This window comes from Giraffa tippelskirchi, chromosome 7, assembly GCF_054371585.1.
Source record: "Giraffa tippelskirchi isolate mGirTip1 chromosome 7, T2T-mGirTip1v1.2.pri, whole genome shotgun sequence".
Classification (NCBI taxonomy): Eukaryota; Metazoa; Chordata; class Mammalia; order Artiodactyla; family Giraffidae; genus Giraffa; species Giraffa tippelskirchi.
The window spans coordinates 8,664,013-8,681,290 of NC_137281.1; the positions used below are offsets into that span (position 1 = coordinate 8,664,013).

General features: G+C 56.4%; 1 protein-coding gene across 6 annotated transcripts; it reads left to right on the plus strand.

The window, feature by feature from the left end:
* Positions 1–902: 902 nt before the first annotated feature.
* KPTN (kaptin, actin binding protein) lies at positions 903–9,717 on the plus strand. 6 transcript variants are annotated; one of them, XM_081515486.1, is made up of 13 exons: positions 903–1,113; positions 1,236–1,386; positions 1,766–1,848; positions 1,953–2,037; positions 2,128–2,182; positions 3,714–3,789; positions 3,918–3,991; positions 4,206–4,315; positions 4,764–4,841; positions 5,911–5,986; positions 6,949–7,084; positions 7,286–7,468; positions 9,316–9,717. In XM_081515486.1, the coding sequence occupies exons 1-13, from the start codon at positions 973–975 to the stop codon at positions 9,442–9,444; spliced, it is 1,377 nt and encodes a 458-aa protein (XP_081371612.1). In that variant the 5' UTR covers positions 903–972; the 3' UTR covers positions 9,445–9,717. The 6 variants fall into 6 exon arrangements, 4 of the variants coding, with proteins under 4 accessions (XP_081371612.1, XP_081371613.1, XP_081371614.1 ...); XR_014060839.1 differs by having other exon boundaries at positions 1,091–1,386; positions 6,949–7,098; XR_014060840.1 differs by having other exon boundaries at positions 1,091–1,386; positions 6,949–7,098; positions 9,321–9,717.
* Positions 9,718–17,278: the final 7,561 nt, after the last annotated feature.

Here is a 17,278-nt window from a genome sequence, read left to right on the forward strand (position 1 = left end):
TCAGTCAAGGGATTTATTCTCCCCCAGCCTCCGTTTCGTTGTCTATAAGTTGGGATAATAAACTTTTTTCCAGGGTTGTTGTGGGAATTTATTGAGATAAATTCATAAAGGATATCTTGGCACAGAGTAAATGCTCAATACATGTTGAATAAATGAAGGCAGGGTGACAAGAATAGGATAGCTGTGAGGATTCAATGAGATCATCAGCCAACATGTCTGGCATAAAGTCAGCTTTCAGTAAAGAAAGACAAAGTGAAATGTTAGTCACTCAGTCCTGACTCTCTGTGACCCAACGGACTGTAGCCCGTCAGGCTCCTCTGTCCATGGAATTCTCCAGGCAAGAATATTGGAGTGGGTAGCCATTCCTTTCTCCAGGGGATCTTCTTGACCAAGAGGTCGAACCTGGGTCTCCAGCATTGTAGACAAATTCTTTACCATCTGAGCCACCAAGCCTTTTTCAGTAAATATGGTGGAGATTATTTGCCAGGACAGATAGCTAGAACTGTTTCCTTGGGGTAAGAAGAATGCATTTCACCACTTTAAAGGTGATGGGAGAGAATCCCCTGGCGGTCTAGTGGTTAGGACTAGCACTTTAACTGCCTAGGGTCTGGTTCAATGCCAGATGGGGGAACTAAGATCCCATAAGCAGCACTATGAGGCAAAAAAAAAAAAGGTTGAAAGTGATGTGATTAAAACAATAAACTACGGCGCTCTCGTTTGGCTTCCAATACTGACTGCGGCTTCTAACTGTGATCTTGGACAAATTACTTTGTGCCTCAGTTTCTTGATCGGTCAAACATAGTATCTACCTCTGCCTACTTACTGTGATAAATAAGCACTTAGTTCCTGGCATGTAAGGGTTATACTGAGTTTTATGTTTCTTATTCTGTCTTCAGCACAGCCCAGAGCAAGGGCTACCACGTCCAGTCTTTAGGTCATAATCTGCAAATCGCAGTCGCCTCGGCCCTGAAAATGACCAAGCAGGAGCGCGCAAGCGCGTTGAGGCAAAGTCTGGAGGGTGGCCCGGCTGGCGGCCATCTTTGTAAAGGGCAGCGACGGCAGCTTCTTCACGTAATCGGTCTGCGCGACCGGCAGGCGCCCGGCGATCCACCGGTAGAGCGGGGTGCTGTGGGGGCTCTGGGAATGAGTGGTTGAGGGGCATGATGGGGGAGGCGGCCGTGGCCGCAGGGCCTTGCCCGCTGCGCGAGGACAGCTTCACACGCTTCTCGTCGCAGAGCAATGTGTATGGGCTGGCAGGCGGCGCGGGCGGGCGCGGGGAGCTGCTGGCCGCCACCCTTAAAGGCAAGGTGCTAGGCTTCCGCTACCAAGACCTCCGACAGAAAATCCGGCCTGTGGCCAAGGAGCTGCAGTTCAATTACATTCCCGGTGCGTGGCGCCGTGGGGCTGAGGGGGGTCGGAACGTAGTGTTGAGAAGGTTTCTGAGGCTCTGTCTTGAGCCAGGTCACCATGATGGGCGGATGGGATTAGGGTGATGATGATTGAAGGGGGTCGAAGCTGGTAATCTGGAGGAACAGGGGTGAGAAGACAGGGATAACAGGGGCCTGAAGTAGTTCGGGTTCAGGATGACTCAGAAACCAGGATTCCTCCTACCGTGGTGATGGTGAGCAGGACCCACTGGGACCCAACAGTCATAATTTGTGGTGGTCAGAGATGACTGAGCCCTAGAGGTCAGGGGTCACCGTGGTTGGAAATATTGGGGTCACGAGCCTGCCTGAAATGTGAACTTTGAACTCTCCTCTCCCAGTGGATGCAGAGATTGTCTCCATTGACACCTTCAACAAGTCACCCCCAAAGCGGGGTCTGGTTGTGGGGATCACGTTCATTAAGGTACCCAGAGCCCATCCATCTACCCATTTTCTCCTCCTTACTGAGTCCTCCCCAAATCCCTCTTGCTGCCTCTAACTTCCCCTGAGGCCAGTCTCCTCTCCCAGGATTCCGGGGACAAGGGCAGCCCCTTCCTTAACATTTACTGTGACTATGAGCCTGGCTCTGAGTACAACCTGGACTCCATTGCCCGTAAGTGTGGCCTGGAGGGAAGGAGGGATGGGGAAACGGTGGGGGATGCAGTCCATCCCCCGTACCTAACTGCCTCCGCTCTCCCTGCAGAGAGCTGCCTGAACCTTGAGCTGCAGTTCACTCCTTTCCAACTATGCCACGCAGAGTAAGTAAATCATAGGCTTGATACGATAGGGAGTATATGCGCGCGCGCGTGTGTGTGTGTGTTGAGAGGGCAGAGGTTGTAGCATACTGAAGACCACAAACCCACCTATAGATAATTAAACTCGTTTTGTTTTTTAGAGCATCATGCATTTAAGGTAGCCATGGACCATACTCAGCTGATGGGCTACCATTTTGCAATCCCTGAACTAGATAGTGTTAGTCACTCAGTCATGTCCGACTCTTTGTGACCCCATGGACTGTAGCCCACCGGGCTCTTCTGTCCATGGAATTCTCCAGACAAGAATACTGGAGTAGGTAGCCATTCCCTTCTCCGGGGGACCTTCCTGACTCAGGGATCAAACCTGCATCTCCTGCATTGCAGGCAGATTCTTTACTGTCTGAGCCACTGGGGAAGCCCCTGAACTAGATAATTTGAGAGTTAATTGAGTGCCTGATTTCCAGACCTGTAGAACTCTCAAGTTTTGATATTCTAGATTTGGGCATTCCAAGATCCATAAATGCTTTTTTTTTTTTTCCCTTGAGTTATTAGCTCTGAGATTCCAAGATCTGAAAGATCCACAGTTTGATGATTCTGAGATTCTGTAATATTAAGGTCCTAACATTATCATATCTCAAGGAGACAGAATACAGACCATGTAGAGTACTGATGTTCTAGGATCCCAAAGTATAAGAGTTCCATTCTGGAACACCAGTGTTCTAGCATTGGAGTTGCCAAACATTTTCTATTTAATCTGTCTCACAGCTACTCAGGTTGGCCACTGTAACAAGGCAGCCATGGACACTGTATAAATGAATAGGTGTGGCTGTGTTCCAATAAAACTTTATTTACAAAAACAGGGGAGGGACTCCCCTGGTGGTCCCTTGGTTAAGATTTCACTCCCATAGCAGGGGACATGGGTTCAATCCCTGGCCAGGGAGCTAAGACCGTGCAAACCATGTGGCATGGCCAAACAAAACAGGCAGTGAGTTAGATTTAGCCTGTAGGTCATAATTTGCCAACCTCAGGTCTATTAGATGAAAGTTTGAGAAACTGGAGTTTCTAATGCACTAATATTCTGGGTTCTATGATCTGGATAGTCTACCAATTCTGAGTCTGAATATCATGATGGCAATTTCCAAAAGTTCTAATGTCTCGAGGGAGACAGAAAACAGAACTTCTAGAACACTGGGGTTCTAGGGTAAAGAGATGCTAGTGTTCTTAGGTTCTGCAGCCCATTCTCAGAGCTCCATGTTCATTCCTGAACCCACATCCAGAATGAAGATTCTAGCAGGTGAGGGCTCTAGAAACAGAAGGTTGCTGAGTTTCTGAGATTGGAAAGCTCTACAATCCTGTGATTCTTCAAGGGTCAGTTTCTACAGTTCTGCCTCTTCACTGTGGATCCAGTGTCTGAAGCCTAGAATGACAGGGTTCTTGCAAACAAGAGTTTTTGCAAGAGGAGGGTTTTAAAACTGACGAACTCTACCACACTCAATGTCCACCATACTGGGGTTCTAGAGTTTTCTGCTTTCAGGGTCCAAGTCGGGGATCAACTGGAGACCGTGTTTCTCCTGAGTGGGAATGATCCAGCCATTCATCTGTACAAGGAGGTGAGGCAGAGGAGGCATGATGGGCAGAGCCCTGCTGGGGCCACTGTGGACCGGGGTCGGGGAGTAGGGGTGGGGGTGGTGTGTGAGACCGCTGACTCCAAGCTGGTGGTGGGTATCGGTTTCCCCAGAACGAGGGACTGCATCAGTTTGAAGAACAGCCCGTGGAAAACCTCTTCCCAGAGCTCACAAACCTGACCAGTAGGTAGGCGAGTCCCCGACAGGCCAGCAGGGACCAGGGCAGGCAGGCTCTGAGAAATCCGGGTGGTGGGAATTGAGCCCTAGGGAAATCAAGCCCAGCAGAGGCCCAAGGCTCTTCCAGGGGTAGCGGTGGGGTGGATGATTGTAAGGAGGCGGAGGTGGGGGGTAGGGCCTGGGGCCTGGTGACTGCCCGAGGGCCCCTCTGTCCACCTGTCCAGCGTCCTGTGGCTTGACGTGCACAACCTGCCCAGCACATCCCGTCGACTCTCAGCCTTGGGCTGTCAGAATGGTTACGTCCGAGTCGCCCACGTGGACCAGCAGAGTCGAGGTGGTGATGGGGCGGGGTCGGACATGGTTAGGGGCGGGGCCTTGGGGCGGGGCGGGCGCTCAAGGCTGGGGGTGGAGCCTTGGGGCGGGGCGGGGGCTCAGGGCTGGGGGCGGGCCACTGGGGCAGGGCGGGCGCTCCGGGCTGGAGGCGGGGCTTGGGCGGGGCCCGGAGCGCTCAGGGCTGGGGGTGGAGCCTTGGGGCGGGGCGGGGGCTCAGGGCTGGGGGCGGGCCACTGGGGCAGGGCGGGCGCTCCGGGCTGGGGGCGGGCCACTGGGGCAGGGCGGGCGCTCCGGGCTGGGGGCGGGCCACTGGGGCAGGGCGGGCGCTCCGGGCTGGAGGCGGGGCTTGGGCGGGGCCCGGAGCGCTCAGGGCTGGGGGTGGGGCCCCGAGGCGGGGACGGACACTCAGTGCTGAGGACGGGGGCCCTGAGTCCTTGCTCTCGACACAGAGGTCCTGCAGACGTGGACCATCCTTCAAGACGGCCCCATCTCCCGAGTGATCGTGTTCAGCCTTTCGGCCCCCGAGGGTGAGCTCCGGGCGTGCGCTCGGCTCCCCTCACCCACGTTTGTACACCTCTCCCTAAACATCGGCCCCACCGTTCCTTCCTCCCTTCCTCTTGGGTGCCCCACTCCGGCCCAGGTGGTGGTCTAACCTTTAACCTGACCTTTTACCCTGGAGTTGAACTTCCGCCTTTAACCTTCACCCCTCACGGTGCGACTTCCCCTGACCCCCGACCCCCCCCCCCGCCCCGTCTCAGGACTCCTCACTCTGTGTCTTGCTGCCATTCAGCCCCAAACTCTTCTCATGGACTCAGCACTGTCCCCGGACTCACGGTCTCTTCTTTCCCCCAACGTGTTGATCTGTTCCTCTTACTCTGGTCTGTCCTTCTCTAGTGTTTTTCTTTTTCCTTCTCTATTTGGTTGCATTCGGTCTTTGTTGCGGCATGCGCGATCTTTCCTTGCTACGCACAAACTCTATGGTTACGGCGCTCGGACTTGGTTGCTCTGTGGCGTGTGGGATCTCAGTTCCCCAGCTTGCGTCTCCTGCAACGCAAGGCAGATTCTTAACCACAGGACCACCAGAGAAGTCCTTGGTGTTTCTCTCGGTCTGACCTCTGTGATCTGTCTTCCATCCCTCCTCCTGTGGTTTACCCTTGACACCCCCACAGTGATCTGAGGACTTTCGTATTCTCATCTAACCATCTAACCATGTTCTCATCTAACCTGGTGGTCTAACCTTGAATTTTATCTTGACCTTGCGCCTCATGGCATGTGGCATCTTAGTTCTTAGTTCCCTAACCAGAGGTCAAACCTGCACCCACTGCACTGGAAGCACAGAGTCTTAATTCCTGGGCCACCAGGGAAGTCCCCTAATCTTGGGCTTTTTTAACTGTTATCCAACACCTGCTCCTCCTCCTGACCTCTGACCTCCAGTCTCCTCTGTGATCTAACCTCTAACCCTCCGCCTGTAACCAACCCATCCTCAAGCCTTTCTACCAGGGGTCTAACCTCTGTTCCTCTTAGGTATGGAGAGGTGGGGAGGAGGGGCCTGGGCCCTGTCCCCTCACACCTCCCCCACCTCTGTTCCTTCTCCAGAGACAGAGGACAGGCCACAGCGGGAGGAATACAGTGTACTGGTGGCCAGCATGTTGGAGCCGGCAGTGGTATACTGGTGAGGGGCACGTGGGTGCGGGCTGGCCCCAGGCCTTTGCACCATGGCCTAACCTTCTCATTCTCCACAGAAAGTAAAGCTTTGGGTGCGGTGGTTCAGGGCTGGGCAGATAAAGGTGTCCGTGTCCCAGGGAGAGAAGCACCGAGTGTTTAAATCTAGAACTTGTAGGAGATGTGCTGAGGCCTCAGGGTGGGAACTGAGATGTCCAGCCCCTCTGGGATGGGCGTATGGTAGCTCACTCAGTCCTTCTCTTTGCGACCCCCATGGACCGTAGCCTGCCAGGCTCCTCTGTCCATGGGATTCTCCAGGCAACAGTATTAGAGTGGGTTGCCATGCCCTCTTCCAGGGGATCTTCCCACCCCAGGGATCAAACCTGCATTGGCAGGTGGGTTCTTTACCTCTGCCACCACCTGGGAAGCTCCCTTGGGTAGGTGGACAAAGCATGTTGGCAGATATTTAACCACCGGCTCTGTGTGGGAGAAAGGCCTGGTTTGTAGAGTCTGCCCATTTCAACACTCTCACCACGGTGGGATTTCGAGTCACTGACAGAATGCCAACGCACTCTCAGAGTTTCTGAAAATGTCCTTGTCAGCTCCTACGAGCCAGTGCAAGCCAGCTGTGCACACCTGGTGGGCCGTGAAGGTGTCCAGTCTGGGGTCCAAGCTCGCAGGCTCCAGGGGACTACTCGGGTGTCCAGAATGGAGGCGACAGGGTCACCAGATGGAATGGTGTGGGCTTCCATATGGGAGTGAGATGATCCCACCTCCAGGGGACTGTGTGAGGGTCCGTATCGGAGATGCCTGGAGCACCCCTGAGTGGATAGGAGGATGTCCGGCTTGGAGATGAGGGTGTCCAGGCTTCAGCAAGAACAGAGCCTCCAGACCTGACACATGAGGATCTGGTGCTCAGGGTGGCGGGCACTGTGCTTGACCCCAGTCTTCCCACTGTGGTCTGACTCCCAGGGACCTGCTGAGCCGGGGGCTCGAAGACCAGCTTCTCCTGCCCGGCAGCGATCAGTTTGACAGCGTCCTCTGTGGCCTGGTCACTGACATCGATCTGGATGGGCGGCCAGAAGTGCTGGTGGCCACCTACGGACAGGTGGGACCCAAGGGGTGAGACTGTCACGGCCCATGCCTTGTGCCGCTCGCCTTCCCCCATGGGATCCCAACCCCCCGTGTGACCCCATCCCCCCATGTGACTCCGACCCCCCCCATGTGACTCCAATCCCCCTGTGTGACCCTGATCCCACCCCTGTGACCCCGATCCCCACCGTGTGACCCTGACCCCCTCCCCCTGCAGGAGCTGCTCTGTTACAAGTACTGTGGCCCCAGGCGCGGGCTCCCTGGGGACCAGCGCGGCTTCCGCCTGCTGTGGCGGCGGGGCTTCTCCAGCCCCCTGCTGGCCATGGCACACGTGGACCTGACCGGGGATGGGCTGCGCGAGCTGGCCGTAGTGTCCCTGAAGGGCGTGCACATCCTGCAGGTAGCCAAGGGCCCTGAGGTGGGACTTCTCACCTGCCTTAGTGAGGGCATGTCCTCACGGGAGAGGAAGCTCTGGAGCCTGAGCCCACCTTTGGGCAAGGGGGGGTCTTGGCTGCAGGCCCTCTCCTGGGTGTGGAGGGCGGGATGTGGCTCCTGTTGGTCAAGGAGAAGGGGGCTGGGGCCTCATAGCCAGGGGTGAAGGGGACCTGGCTGCAGCATCCGTCACCCCCATCCCCCTGGCCTCCCTCAGCCCCCCGCACTTCTGTCCGTCCTTCCCCCCGCTCTGTCTGACTCTGTCCCTTCCTCGCGGCCCAGCCTGGATCCCTCCCATGAGCTATTTGCATGCTCCCACTGCCTCCTGACCTCGGCCCTCCCCCTGCAGCCACCCCTTCTTCCACATGTGTGACCTGGTTCACTCTGCCCGGGGTCTCACCTCCAGCCTGTCTCTAGCTTTCTGCCGCAGTCTAACCTCGAGCCCTTCCACTCTGGTCTAACCTCTGACCTCTCCACTGTGGTCATGCCCTTGACCTGCTGTCAAACGGCCAGCCTTCTTCTGTACTTTGACCTCTCACCCTCCCACATCAGCTTCACTGCCCTTATGGTTTAACATCCAACCCATTCCAGTGGTCCAAGGTCCAGCTTACAACCATCCCTTGCTATTTAACCTCCAACTAATGTAGACAAGATTTCCCCAATGGCTCAGCAGGTAAAGAATCCGTCTGCAGCTCAGGGGACACAGGTTTGATCCCTGGGTCGGGAAGATCTCCTGGAGGAGGAGATGGCAAACCACTCCAGTATTCTTGCCTGAAAAATCCCATGGGCAGAGTAGCCTGGCGGGCTACAGTCCATGGGGTCGCAAACAGTTGGACATGACTGAGCTACTAAGCACAGTGTAGTCTAACCTCTGACTCTCTCCCTATGGCCTGACACCCACTCTTCAGCTATAAGGTACCTCTGTCTCCTAACGTGCTGTTTGCCTTCCCCCTCCCTCTGGTCTGACTCCAGGCTCCTTCCCCATGTGGTCTCACCTGGGCTCTTGTCGGTTGGAATCTAACCTTACTGCCTCCTCTGAAGGTTTTGTTGGGGCCTCTTCCTTCAGCCTAGCCATCAGGGGAATGGTCCAGGTTAGACTACATAGAGATAGAGGCTGGACCCCAGGGGAAAGGTGTGAGGTTGAACCACAGTGCATGGGATGAAGGATGGACCCCCGAGTAAACCAGAATGAGGAGGGGTCTGAGGTTGGCCCAGAGGGGAAGGGGCTTCCCTTCCGCCTTGCTCGCACACACCAGCATCTCTTGCTGTGCTCTCTTTCAAGCCGTTTCACAGTGACCTCCCCGCTCTGTCCCTTGTCTCAGGATCAAACCTCAGACCCTCCAACCCGGGTCTGGCTCCATCCCTCGTGTGGTGACATATTCCTCTCTTGTCCACTGTGGTCTGCTCCTTCTTGGTCCTGTGGGCCTAACCTTTTCTGCCAGGGTCTCACCTTCGTCCGCATCTCCCATGGTCTAACCTCAGCCTCTGTTCAGTGGTCGGTCCTTGCTCCCGTGTAACTCGAGCTCCCCTTTGTTTTGATGCATCTCCTTCCCCCCTACCCAGAGTTCTAACCTCAGACCCGTACATCTGGGGCTGGGCTTTGTTCCTCCTGCTGGAAATTCACGGAAGGCCATGCCCCTGAGTCTGACCTTCACCGCATCACAGAGACCCGTTCCCACCTTCCACATGGTGGTCTTCTCTCCAACCTCTGGTCATGGCCAAGCTTCCAGCTTTGAGGGGGGCGGGGTAACCCGTACCCCTGCAGCTCCATCTCAGCTCTGCCCACCTCCTTCCTCCTCCTCTCATTCCCCACAGCACAGCCTGATCCAGGCCTCGGAGCTGGTCCTGACCCGGCTTCGGCGTCGAGTGGAGCAGAGGAGACGTCAGCCACAGAAGCTGGGGGACAGGGTGGGTTCCGGGCCTGCTGAGACCCCGGCTTCCTGAGCACCCACTCACCGCCCACCCCAGGTCTGCAGTAGTGCCTTGGGGCGCTTGCCTTCATGGTGGGAGAAACATCCTGAAGGAGGGGCTTGTCCTCCCAGACCCACCCCTGGGGTGATGGAGCCGTGGGTCCTGCTCTGGCCCTGCCCCCATGTGCCCTGTTACCCGCACTCCCTTCTCTGTGCCTCAGTGTTCCCATCTGAAAATGGGACGATCTCACCCTCCATGAGAATCAGTCAGTGGCGATGATTTCTATATCCAGAGGAACCAAACTCACACTCGTCTCCATCCTTTTGTTCGGCAAGCGTTTGACGAGGGCCCGCGATGTGCCAGGCTGGGTCTTGGGAGCCGGATTCCCCCGGAAGAACTGAGGGAGGGGACTCTGGGGACTGGGGATCCAAAGTCAGACCCAGGAGCGGGACTGAAGTGGAATCGCAGTGTAGATTTCAGAGGAAAGAAAGGAAGTTAGGCCCTACGAGGAAGAATGAAGTTCACCCTCCATGGGAAGACTTCGGGGTTAGACGTTTGGATGTGAGCTCAGCTCAGACCTCAATGGAAAATTCTGGATCTTGGGTGAGGGCTCAGTGGGATGACAAGGAAATTGAGCCTCAGAGGAAAGGATGTAGGTCGAAAGGACTGTCGTGAGAGACTTCCCTGGTGGTCCAGTGGCTAAGACGCCATGCTTCCGATGCCAGGGGGACCCAGGTTCAATCCCTGGTCAGGGGACTAGATCCCACATGCTGTAACTAAAAAGATCTCGCATGCTGCAACTAAGACAGCCCAGCCAAATGAATAAATAAGTATTTTAAAAAAGAAAAGACTCATGGGGAAGCCACAAATTGTAACAGAGGGCCTGAGGTCAGACCACCTGAAGTCGGACACTAGTGAAAGTTACTGTAGTTAGACCTCACACCTTCCCTGGTGGCTCAGATGGTAGGAATCTGCCTGTAATGCAGGAGATATGGGTTTGATCCCTGGCACAGGAAGATTCCCTTGGAGAAGGGAATGGCTACCCACTCCAGTATTCTTGCCTGGAGAATCCCATGGGCAGAGGAGCCTGGAGGGTTACGGTCCATGGGGTCACAAAGAGTTGGACACGACTGAGTGACTAACACTTTCACTACTTTCATACCTTCCACCAGGGGTCAAAGTTAACACCCTACAGAAAGTGATTGAATTTAGGTCCCCAATGGGGAGTCCTGAGATGAGACTCAGGAAGGCAGGACCCAGGCTTGTGCTGGAAAGGACTAAGGGTTGTCCTAATTGAAAAACCCGAGAATGGGGGTGGGGGGTGGGCAACTCCCCTGGTGGCCCAGTGGTTAAGAATCTGCCTGTCAGGGGTTATGGGTTCTATCCCTGGTCCAGGAACTAAGATGCCACAACTACGCCCATGTGCCACAAGCCACAACTACTGAGCTTATGCACTCCAGAGCCCATGCTCGGCAACGAGAGTTTGTGCACTGCAATGAAGACTCAGTGTAGCCAAAAACGTATAACAAAGAAAAGCCCAGAGGATTGGGGGACCCCGTAGCTATAGGAGTTGTCCCTCCTGTGGCCACTTCCATGGCACCAGAGAAGGAATCCAGGCCTCCATCACAGGGACCAGAGGAGGGGCGGGTGCCAGCAATAGAACCCTGTCAGGAGGCTTGGTGACCCATTCCTGAGCAGGGGAGGGGAGAGGGGGTCCAGGTTGGTTGGGGGATGGGGGCTGCTTCCTCCCTGGTGGTTTCGCGGCAGGGGGGGGAGACTCCTGCTTCCTGGGGAGGAGGGGCAGGCACTACGGTCATTCTGGCCATCTGTCCACCTCCTGCCGTGGAAATCCACACGTCAGTCTGACCATCTGCACCGCCAGTGAAGACCAGGCCGGCTACCAGTGCCCTGTGGTGGGTCTTTGGGAGGCTGGAGCCCACCGATTCTTGGCCACCCTGGACTTCTTACCTCCCAGAGCCCAAGCCCAAGCGTGGGAAATCGCAGGCAGCTGGAGCTGGGTCATTTCTCTCCCTCCTGGCAGCGAGCCCGAGGGTGTCCAGCCAGGACGGGTGGCGGTGGGCATGGGCCACTGGCCAGAGCAGGGTCTGCCTCCTGCTGCCTGTCTGCAGAGAAGTCCTCTATCACCCCCTGTCCTGGGCGGGAGTGGACCCTAAGGTGGGATTGGGGGCTTTTAACTAGTGATGTGGGTTCGTGAAGCCTGTACATGGGTGTGCACGTGTGTGTGTGTGTGTTCTCCATTTCAGGATTTGTGAGTTTGTGTTCCCGGTGCTGCCCGGTCCTTTGCAACTCACTTCCTGACTTCTTGCCAGCCCCTGAGTCTGGGACAGCGTGTCGTGTAGCAGTGAAGGGTAGAACCTGAAGGCACACTTGACCATTTTGTACCTCAGTTTCCCTATCCGTAAAATGGGGCGAGTAGCATTTCCTTCACAGGGTCTTCAGACGGGTCCGTTATGTCAACACGTGTCAAGCACTTACTAAAAATGTTGTAACAATGTCTGGCACGCGATAAGGGCTGCATTGTTATTATTATTAATGGTTGCCTTTGTGGTTGTTCCTGGCTGGCTCTGTGAGGCTCTGTCTGCAGGCCCGGCATGTGAATTTGGATCTTGACTCTGGCTAAAAACATTCTTGCCCTCCCCCCCAGTTCTGGGAGCCTGGAACTATTTGTAGCTCTTTCGCTGCTTTGGCCCTTGTATGGATCAGAGACTGTGTTGGGGGGGTGCATCATGGAGGATGCTGCTGAATGACCCCCCAGAGCCCCCTCAAACACACACACACACACACACACACACACACACACACACACACACACACACGCCCTCCGCCGCTGTCCATTGCCTGTGGTGCTGAACGCAGAGGGTGGGTGGGAGGCTTGGGCTGCCTCATCCCCCCTCCCCCGCCCCTCCTTTCTGCAGGCCCCTCCCCTGCCTCCCGCGCCGGCCTCCCTCTCCCCGCCTCCTCCTCCTCCCCTCTCTCCCCGGCTCCTCCTCCGCCCTCCCTGCGCTCTCCCCGGGCACCCCCCCCCAACTCCAGCCGACTCCCCCTCCCCCGTGTCCCTCCCCCCTCCTCCTCGCCTCTCCTCCCTCTATCCCCTCTCCCTCCCCTCCTCCCTAGCTCTGCCTCTCAGTCTCCAGCTCTTCCCTCTCTCCCTCTCACTCTCTCCCTCTCTCAGTCTCTCCCTATCGGGCGGAGTCGCCCACCACTGCCAATCCAGTGCTGGGGGAACCTGCTCTAGGCTGTAGCTGCAGGTAAGAGACCCCCAGTGAGGGGAGGGGGTACTGGGGGGAAGGATGGTGCTACCCCAGGTGGGTGGAGGGGGGCGTTCGAGGAGCCGCTTTTCCCTGAGCTCCGTTATGGAGAGTAGGGGGCTGCATATCCTGGGTTACGGGTACCAGGGCCCGAACGCCGAGTCGGGGGCCACCACCAGCAGCCAACATCCTCAGCCCCTCCTGCGCTTCGGGGAGCGTGGCGGGCTGGGGAGGGGGTGCCTCCTGGGCACTGAGGGGGTGCGAACACCCCCGCCCCGTCTGGGGCAGCCCCTCCCCACCTTCGCGTTCTCCGCCTCCACCCCCGCCCTCCTGTCTCGGTCTCGCCTTTCTGTGCCTCCACACCCCTTAGGGGTCTCGGTCCTGCCGAGTCTGCCTGTCTCTCCGAGTCCCTGACTCCCTCCGTCTCGCTCTCTCTCCATGTCTGGGTCTGGTCCGGCTTTCTGTTTCAGTCCTGGGTCTCTCTCCCTGCCTTCCTCTTTCGCCATCTCTGTGTGTTTCCCCGGGTCTCCCGTCTCTCTACGGTCTCAGCTTTCCTGGGTCTCTGTCTCTCTCCATCTCCGCGTGGGTCTTCCTGTCTCTCCCCTTCCTCTCTCATCTCCATCTCTGTCTCCAGGCACCTGGTCCCTGTTCCTCTCTCTTTCCTCCCCTCTTCCTCTCCCTGGTTAACTCTGCCTCCTACACACCTTTGTCTCCGCCCCTGGCCAGGGGAGACCTGGAGGAAGAAGATCCCCCACTCCCCCCCACCGCCGCCTCAGAGTGGGCTCCTCCGGGAGGCACGGAGTCCCCCAAACTCCGCTCCCTTCCTCAGCTGAGCTCCCCCGCCCCATCCTCCCAGCTGGCACTCGCCCATCCTTCCCCTGAGCACAGAGCTCCTCTGCTCGCCCCTGCCTGGTTTCTGGCATTCTCGCAGTGCCCTCTGTAGTGGAGACTGAATGGGTCCTGTCTTCAGTCTACCCTCCCATTCCTCTTCATATTGACTGGACCCCATCCCTCTTGCCATCTCACTTCCGTACCTCTTTTGCCGTCTGTCCATTTCGTGACTCATTCATTCTTTGGACAATTACTGAGCCCCTCTCACTGCTCCAGGCAGGGCAATAATAGGTCCTGGGTTGGGCCAGGCCAGTCCTTCCTGCAGTCTTGCCTCCATCCCTCTCCTAGTGTGCCAGCCCCAGACCAGGGGGAATGGAGCTCAGAAGCTTCTCCACTGCCCCTTGGGGGCTCTGGAAAGGACCCTTCTGAGTCTTGAGGTCCCTGGCCGATAGATACATCCTCTTCTTTCCTGTTGGGAAGGGGGGCCCCAGAGAAGGTGGGCGGAATAAGAGGTGTGGGGCTGACCCTGTAGCCCACGCTGTGATGGGGTGAGGCCCTCGAGTGAGTGCCCATGAGGGGCTCTGGGTGGGTTAAATTGAGCACAGGTTAGGAGCCCCAGGCCTCTGTCCTGCCCATGACTTGAAGCTTCGAGACTTGACCAAGCCCTTTGCCCCTCCGAGTGTCAGTCTCCCGATGGATGTATCACACAGCCTGAACGCCAAGACTGCGTGTGTCTCTGTGGGATCCCCCGGCGGGGACACTGTGTACAGGGGCAGCGTGGGGGGAGCCTGGCTCACTCAGGGGCAGGAAGCAGGCATGTTTAGAAGGCCGTGTCCCCACCGAGGGGCAGGGAGCAGGCAGCCCCTGCCCCCTGCCCTGAGCGCAGTTCGGGACCACCACCCGCTGCTTACCTACAAGAGGGGGTCCTACCTGGCCTGCAGCCTGACCTCCCCACCCTGCTCAAGCTTGCAGTCCCCACCCTACAGATAGGTCTCTGAGGCCCCGAGATGGGGTTGAGGCAGAACTGGAGTGCTCCCCACTGACCTAGCTGGCCACCGGCCCACGAGGGAGAGGACAGACGGCCCCAGGGACAGACAATGCCCGCCATCTGCCCTCCGGAGTCCCACCCTGGCCTCCACCTGATCCTTTTGCCCCTGGGTACCCAGCTTAGGTTTCAGGGAAGCTGGGGGAACGAGAGAGGCAGAGGCAGGACTCTCCAGCAGAAGCAGCCCAGCTGTCCCCAGTGACAGGGCTCCGACCTCTTGGTGGTTCATCACACAAATATTTATCCAGTGCTTTCTCTCCCTGACGGCTCCTCTCCTAAGGCTGCAGGGAGAGGAAACCAGGTGTTGCAGGGAAAAAAGCCATTGAACCAGGCTGCTTTGCCCAGCTTCAGGGCAAGGAGGGCGGGTGTCAGAACACCAACTGGCTGACCCTAGTTTCCCCTGACGACCGAGGTGGGAGGGGCAGCTGGTGGCGTGGGCCTTCCCTGAGTGAGGGGGTGAGATGCCATGGATGAATTCTTGACTCCCAGGTGGCCCTGGGTTCTCCTGAAAGCTAGGGGGTGATGAGGAGGGAGGGAGGAAAGAGCATGAGTCTTTGCTTTGGATCCTGGTGGGTTTGTAATTATGCCTAAGTTGTTGCTAATTAGGGGGCTGCTAATTAGACGTATCATTAGGGGCCTTGCCAAGGGGGTAATTGTGCTGTGGCCCTTTAAGGATCACCCCTCTACCCCGCCTACACACACACACACACACACACACACACACACACACACACACACACTCCTTCTCAGGGAAGTTCTGCCAACATTCTGCCTCCCTCCCCGGGCTCTGAGTCGTGAGGACACCGGTGTGCACTGGGGGCAGGCCGTGGGCTAGACTCTGAGAACTTTTTCAGACAGAAATGGATGTTATGGGAGAACTGAGGCTGGTGGCCAGGAGAGGGGTCAGGGAGCAGGGAGGACCTGAGGATCCCTCCCTTCCTTTCTGAGTCCTGTCTTATAGACTACTGGGTTACCATGGCAACACAAGGGCAGGGTGGGGGAGTTGGAAGTCAGGACCACTCTTGGAGAGAGAAACTAGGAGCCACAGGATGGCTGTTGGGGGTCACTGGACAAGTTACTAAGCCTTTCTGAGCCTTGGTCGGCTCATCTGTGAGATGGGTGGGGACTCCCCAAAGTGGGAGGGTGTCATTTCGAACAGAGTGATCAGGGAAGGTGACATCTTAGTGGAGAGCTGAAGGAGGAGAGGGAGAGGATATGCTGGGAAGAGTGTCCCAGGAAGGAAGAACAGCAGGTGCAAAGGCCCTGAGGCAAGAACTTGTCCGAAGAACAGGGAAGAGGCAGTGTGGCTGAGGCCAAGAGAGGGAGAGAAATGAGGCCAGAAAGAGAACGAGGGGATCAGATTGTGCAAGACCTTGTGAACCAGGGAAGGGACTTTGGCATTTGGAGTGAGACCAGAGCTATGGGGGGGTGGTGGTTCTGATCAGATAGAAGGATGTGAAATGATTTGCATTTTTAAAGGACACCTAGACACACAGGTGGCTACTCAAGTCCAGGACCAGAGGCAGGAAGATAAGTATTGACCCCACACCCATAAATGCAGCAAAAAACCCAACCTGGTGGCCACAATGTCACAGCTTCTAAGGAATCTTCCACCTCCCAGAGGCCCAGGTACACTGGAGAGACACTTGCTAGCATTGCGGGGCAGGATGTGAGTGAGAGACCCTCCAGCACCCCCTCCCCAGCCCTATCTGAGACAGAAAAACAAAGAAGCACCTATACAGCCCAAATCCTAAGCAGGAGCCCTCCGAGCACCAAATTGGAAAACACGGGAATCACTGAATGAGTTGAGGGCCCCCCCAGCACCTTGCCTCACCCACAGACTTATTCACTGTGTGTCCTTCTGTGCCTGGCTTCACTCTTCCATGATATGCCTGTGAGATTCATCTGCGATGTTGGGTGTATCAGTTGCCCACTCCCTTTCAGTGCTGTATAATATTCCACTGTGTGCCTCTTCTGCCCTGTACTTCTCCATGTTCTTGCCGATAGGTACCCAGCTTGTTTCAAGCTTTATAATCAATGAAGCTGCTGTGAACACTTGTGTATGGGTCCTTCATGGAATACTAAACTTATTTCCCTGGGTACATTCCTGGGAGTGGAATTGCTGAGTCCTGGGATATATGATGTCAACTGTAGTTTCTCATCGGAGAAGGCAATGGCACCCTATTCCAGTACTCTTGCCTGGAAAATCCCATGGATGGAAGAGCCTGGTAGGCTACAGTCCATGGGGTCGCTAAGAGTTGGACACGATTGAGCGACTTCACTTTCACTTTTCCCTTTCATGCACTGGAGAAGGAAATGGCAACCCACTCCAGTGTTCTTGCCTGGAGAATCCCAGGGACAGCGGAGCCTGGTGGGCTGGCGTCTATGGGGTCGCACAGAGTCGGACACGACTGAAGTGACTTAGCAGTAGCAGCAGCAGTAGTTTCTCATAGAGGCTACATGTCCATCAGCAGCGCATGATGCCTTTATCTTTCTATGTCTTTCTTGGTCTTTGCCTAGCACAGAATGTCTCTTTATGTCCCTGTCTCTGAATCTCTGTCTCTCTTTGTCTCTCCTGGTCTCTCTCCTCCCTCTGTTAGTCCCCAGCTTCTCCCCCATTCTCCACCTGCAACAAGCCCTGACTCCTGAGCAAGAGGGAGGAGGGGTTTGCTCCTCTCACCCAGACTTCCTCCTCCTCCCCCACAGGACCCTGCCCCCCTCC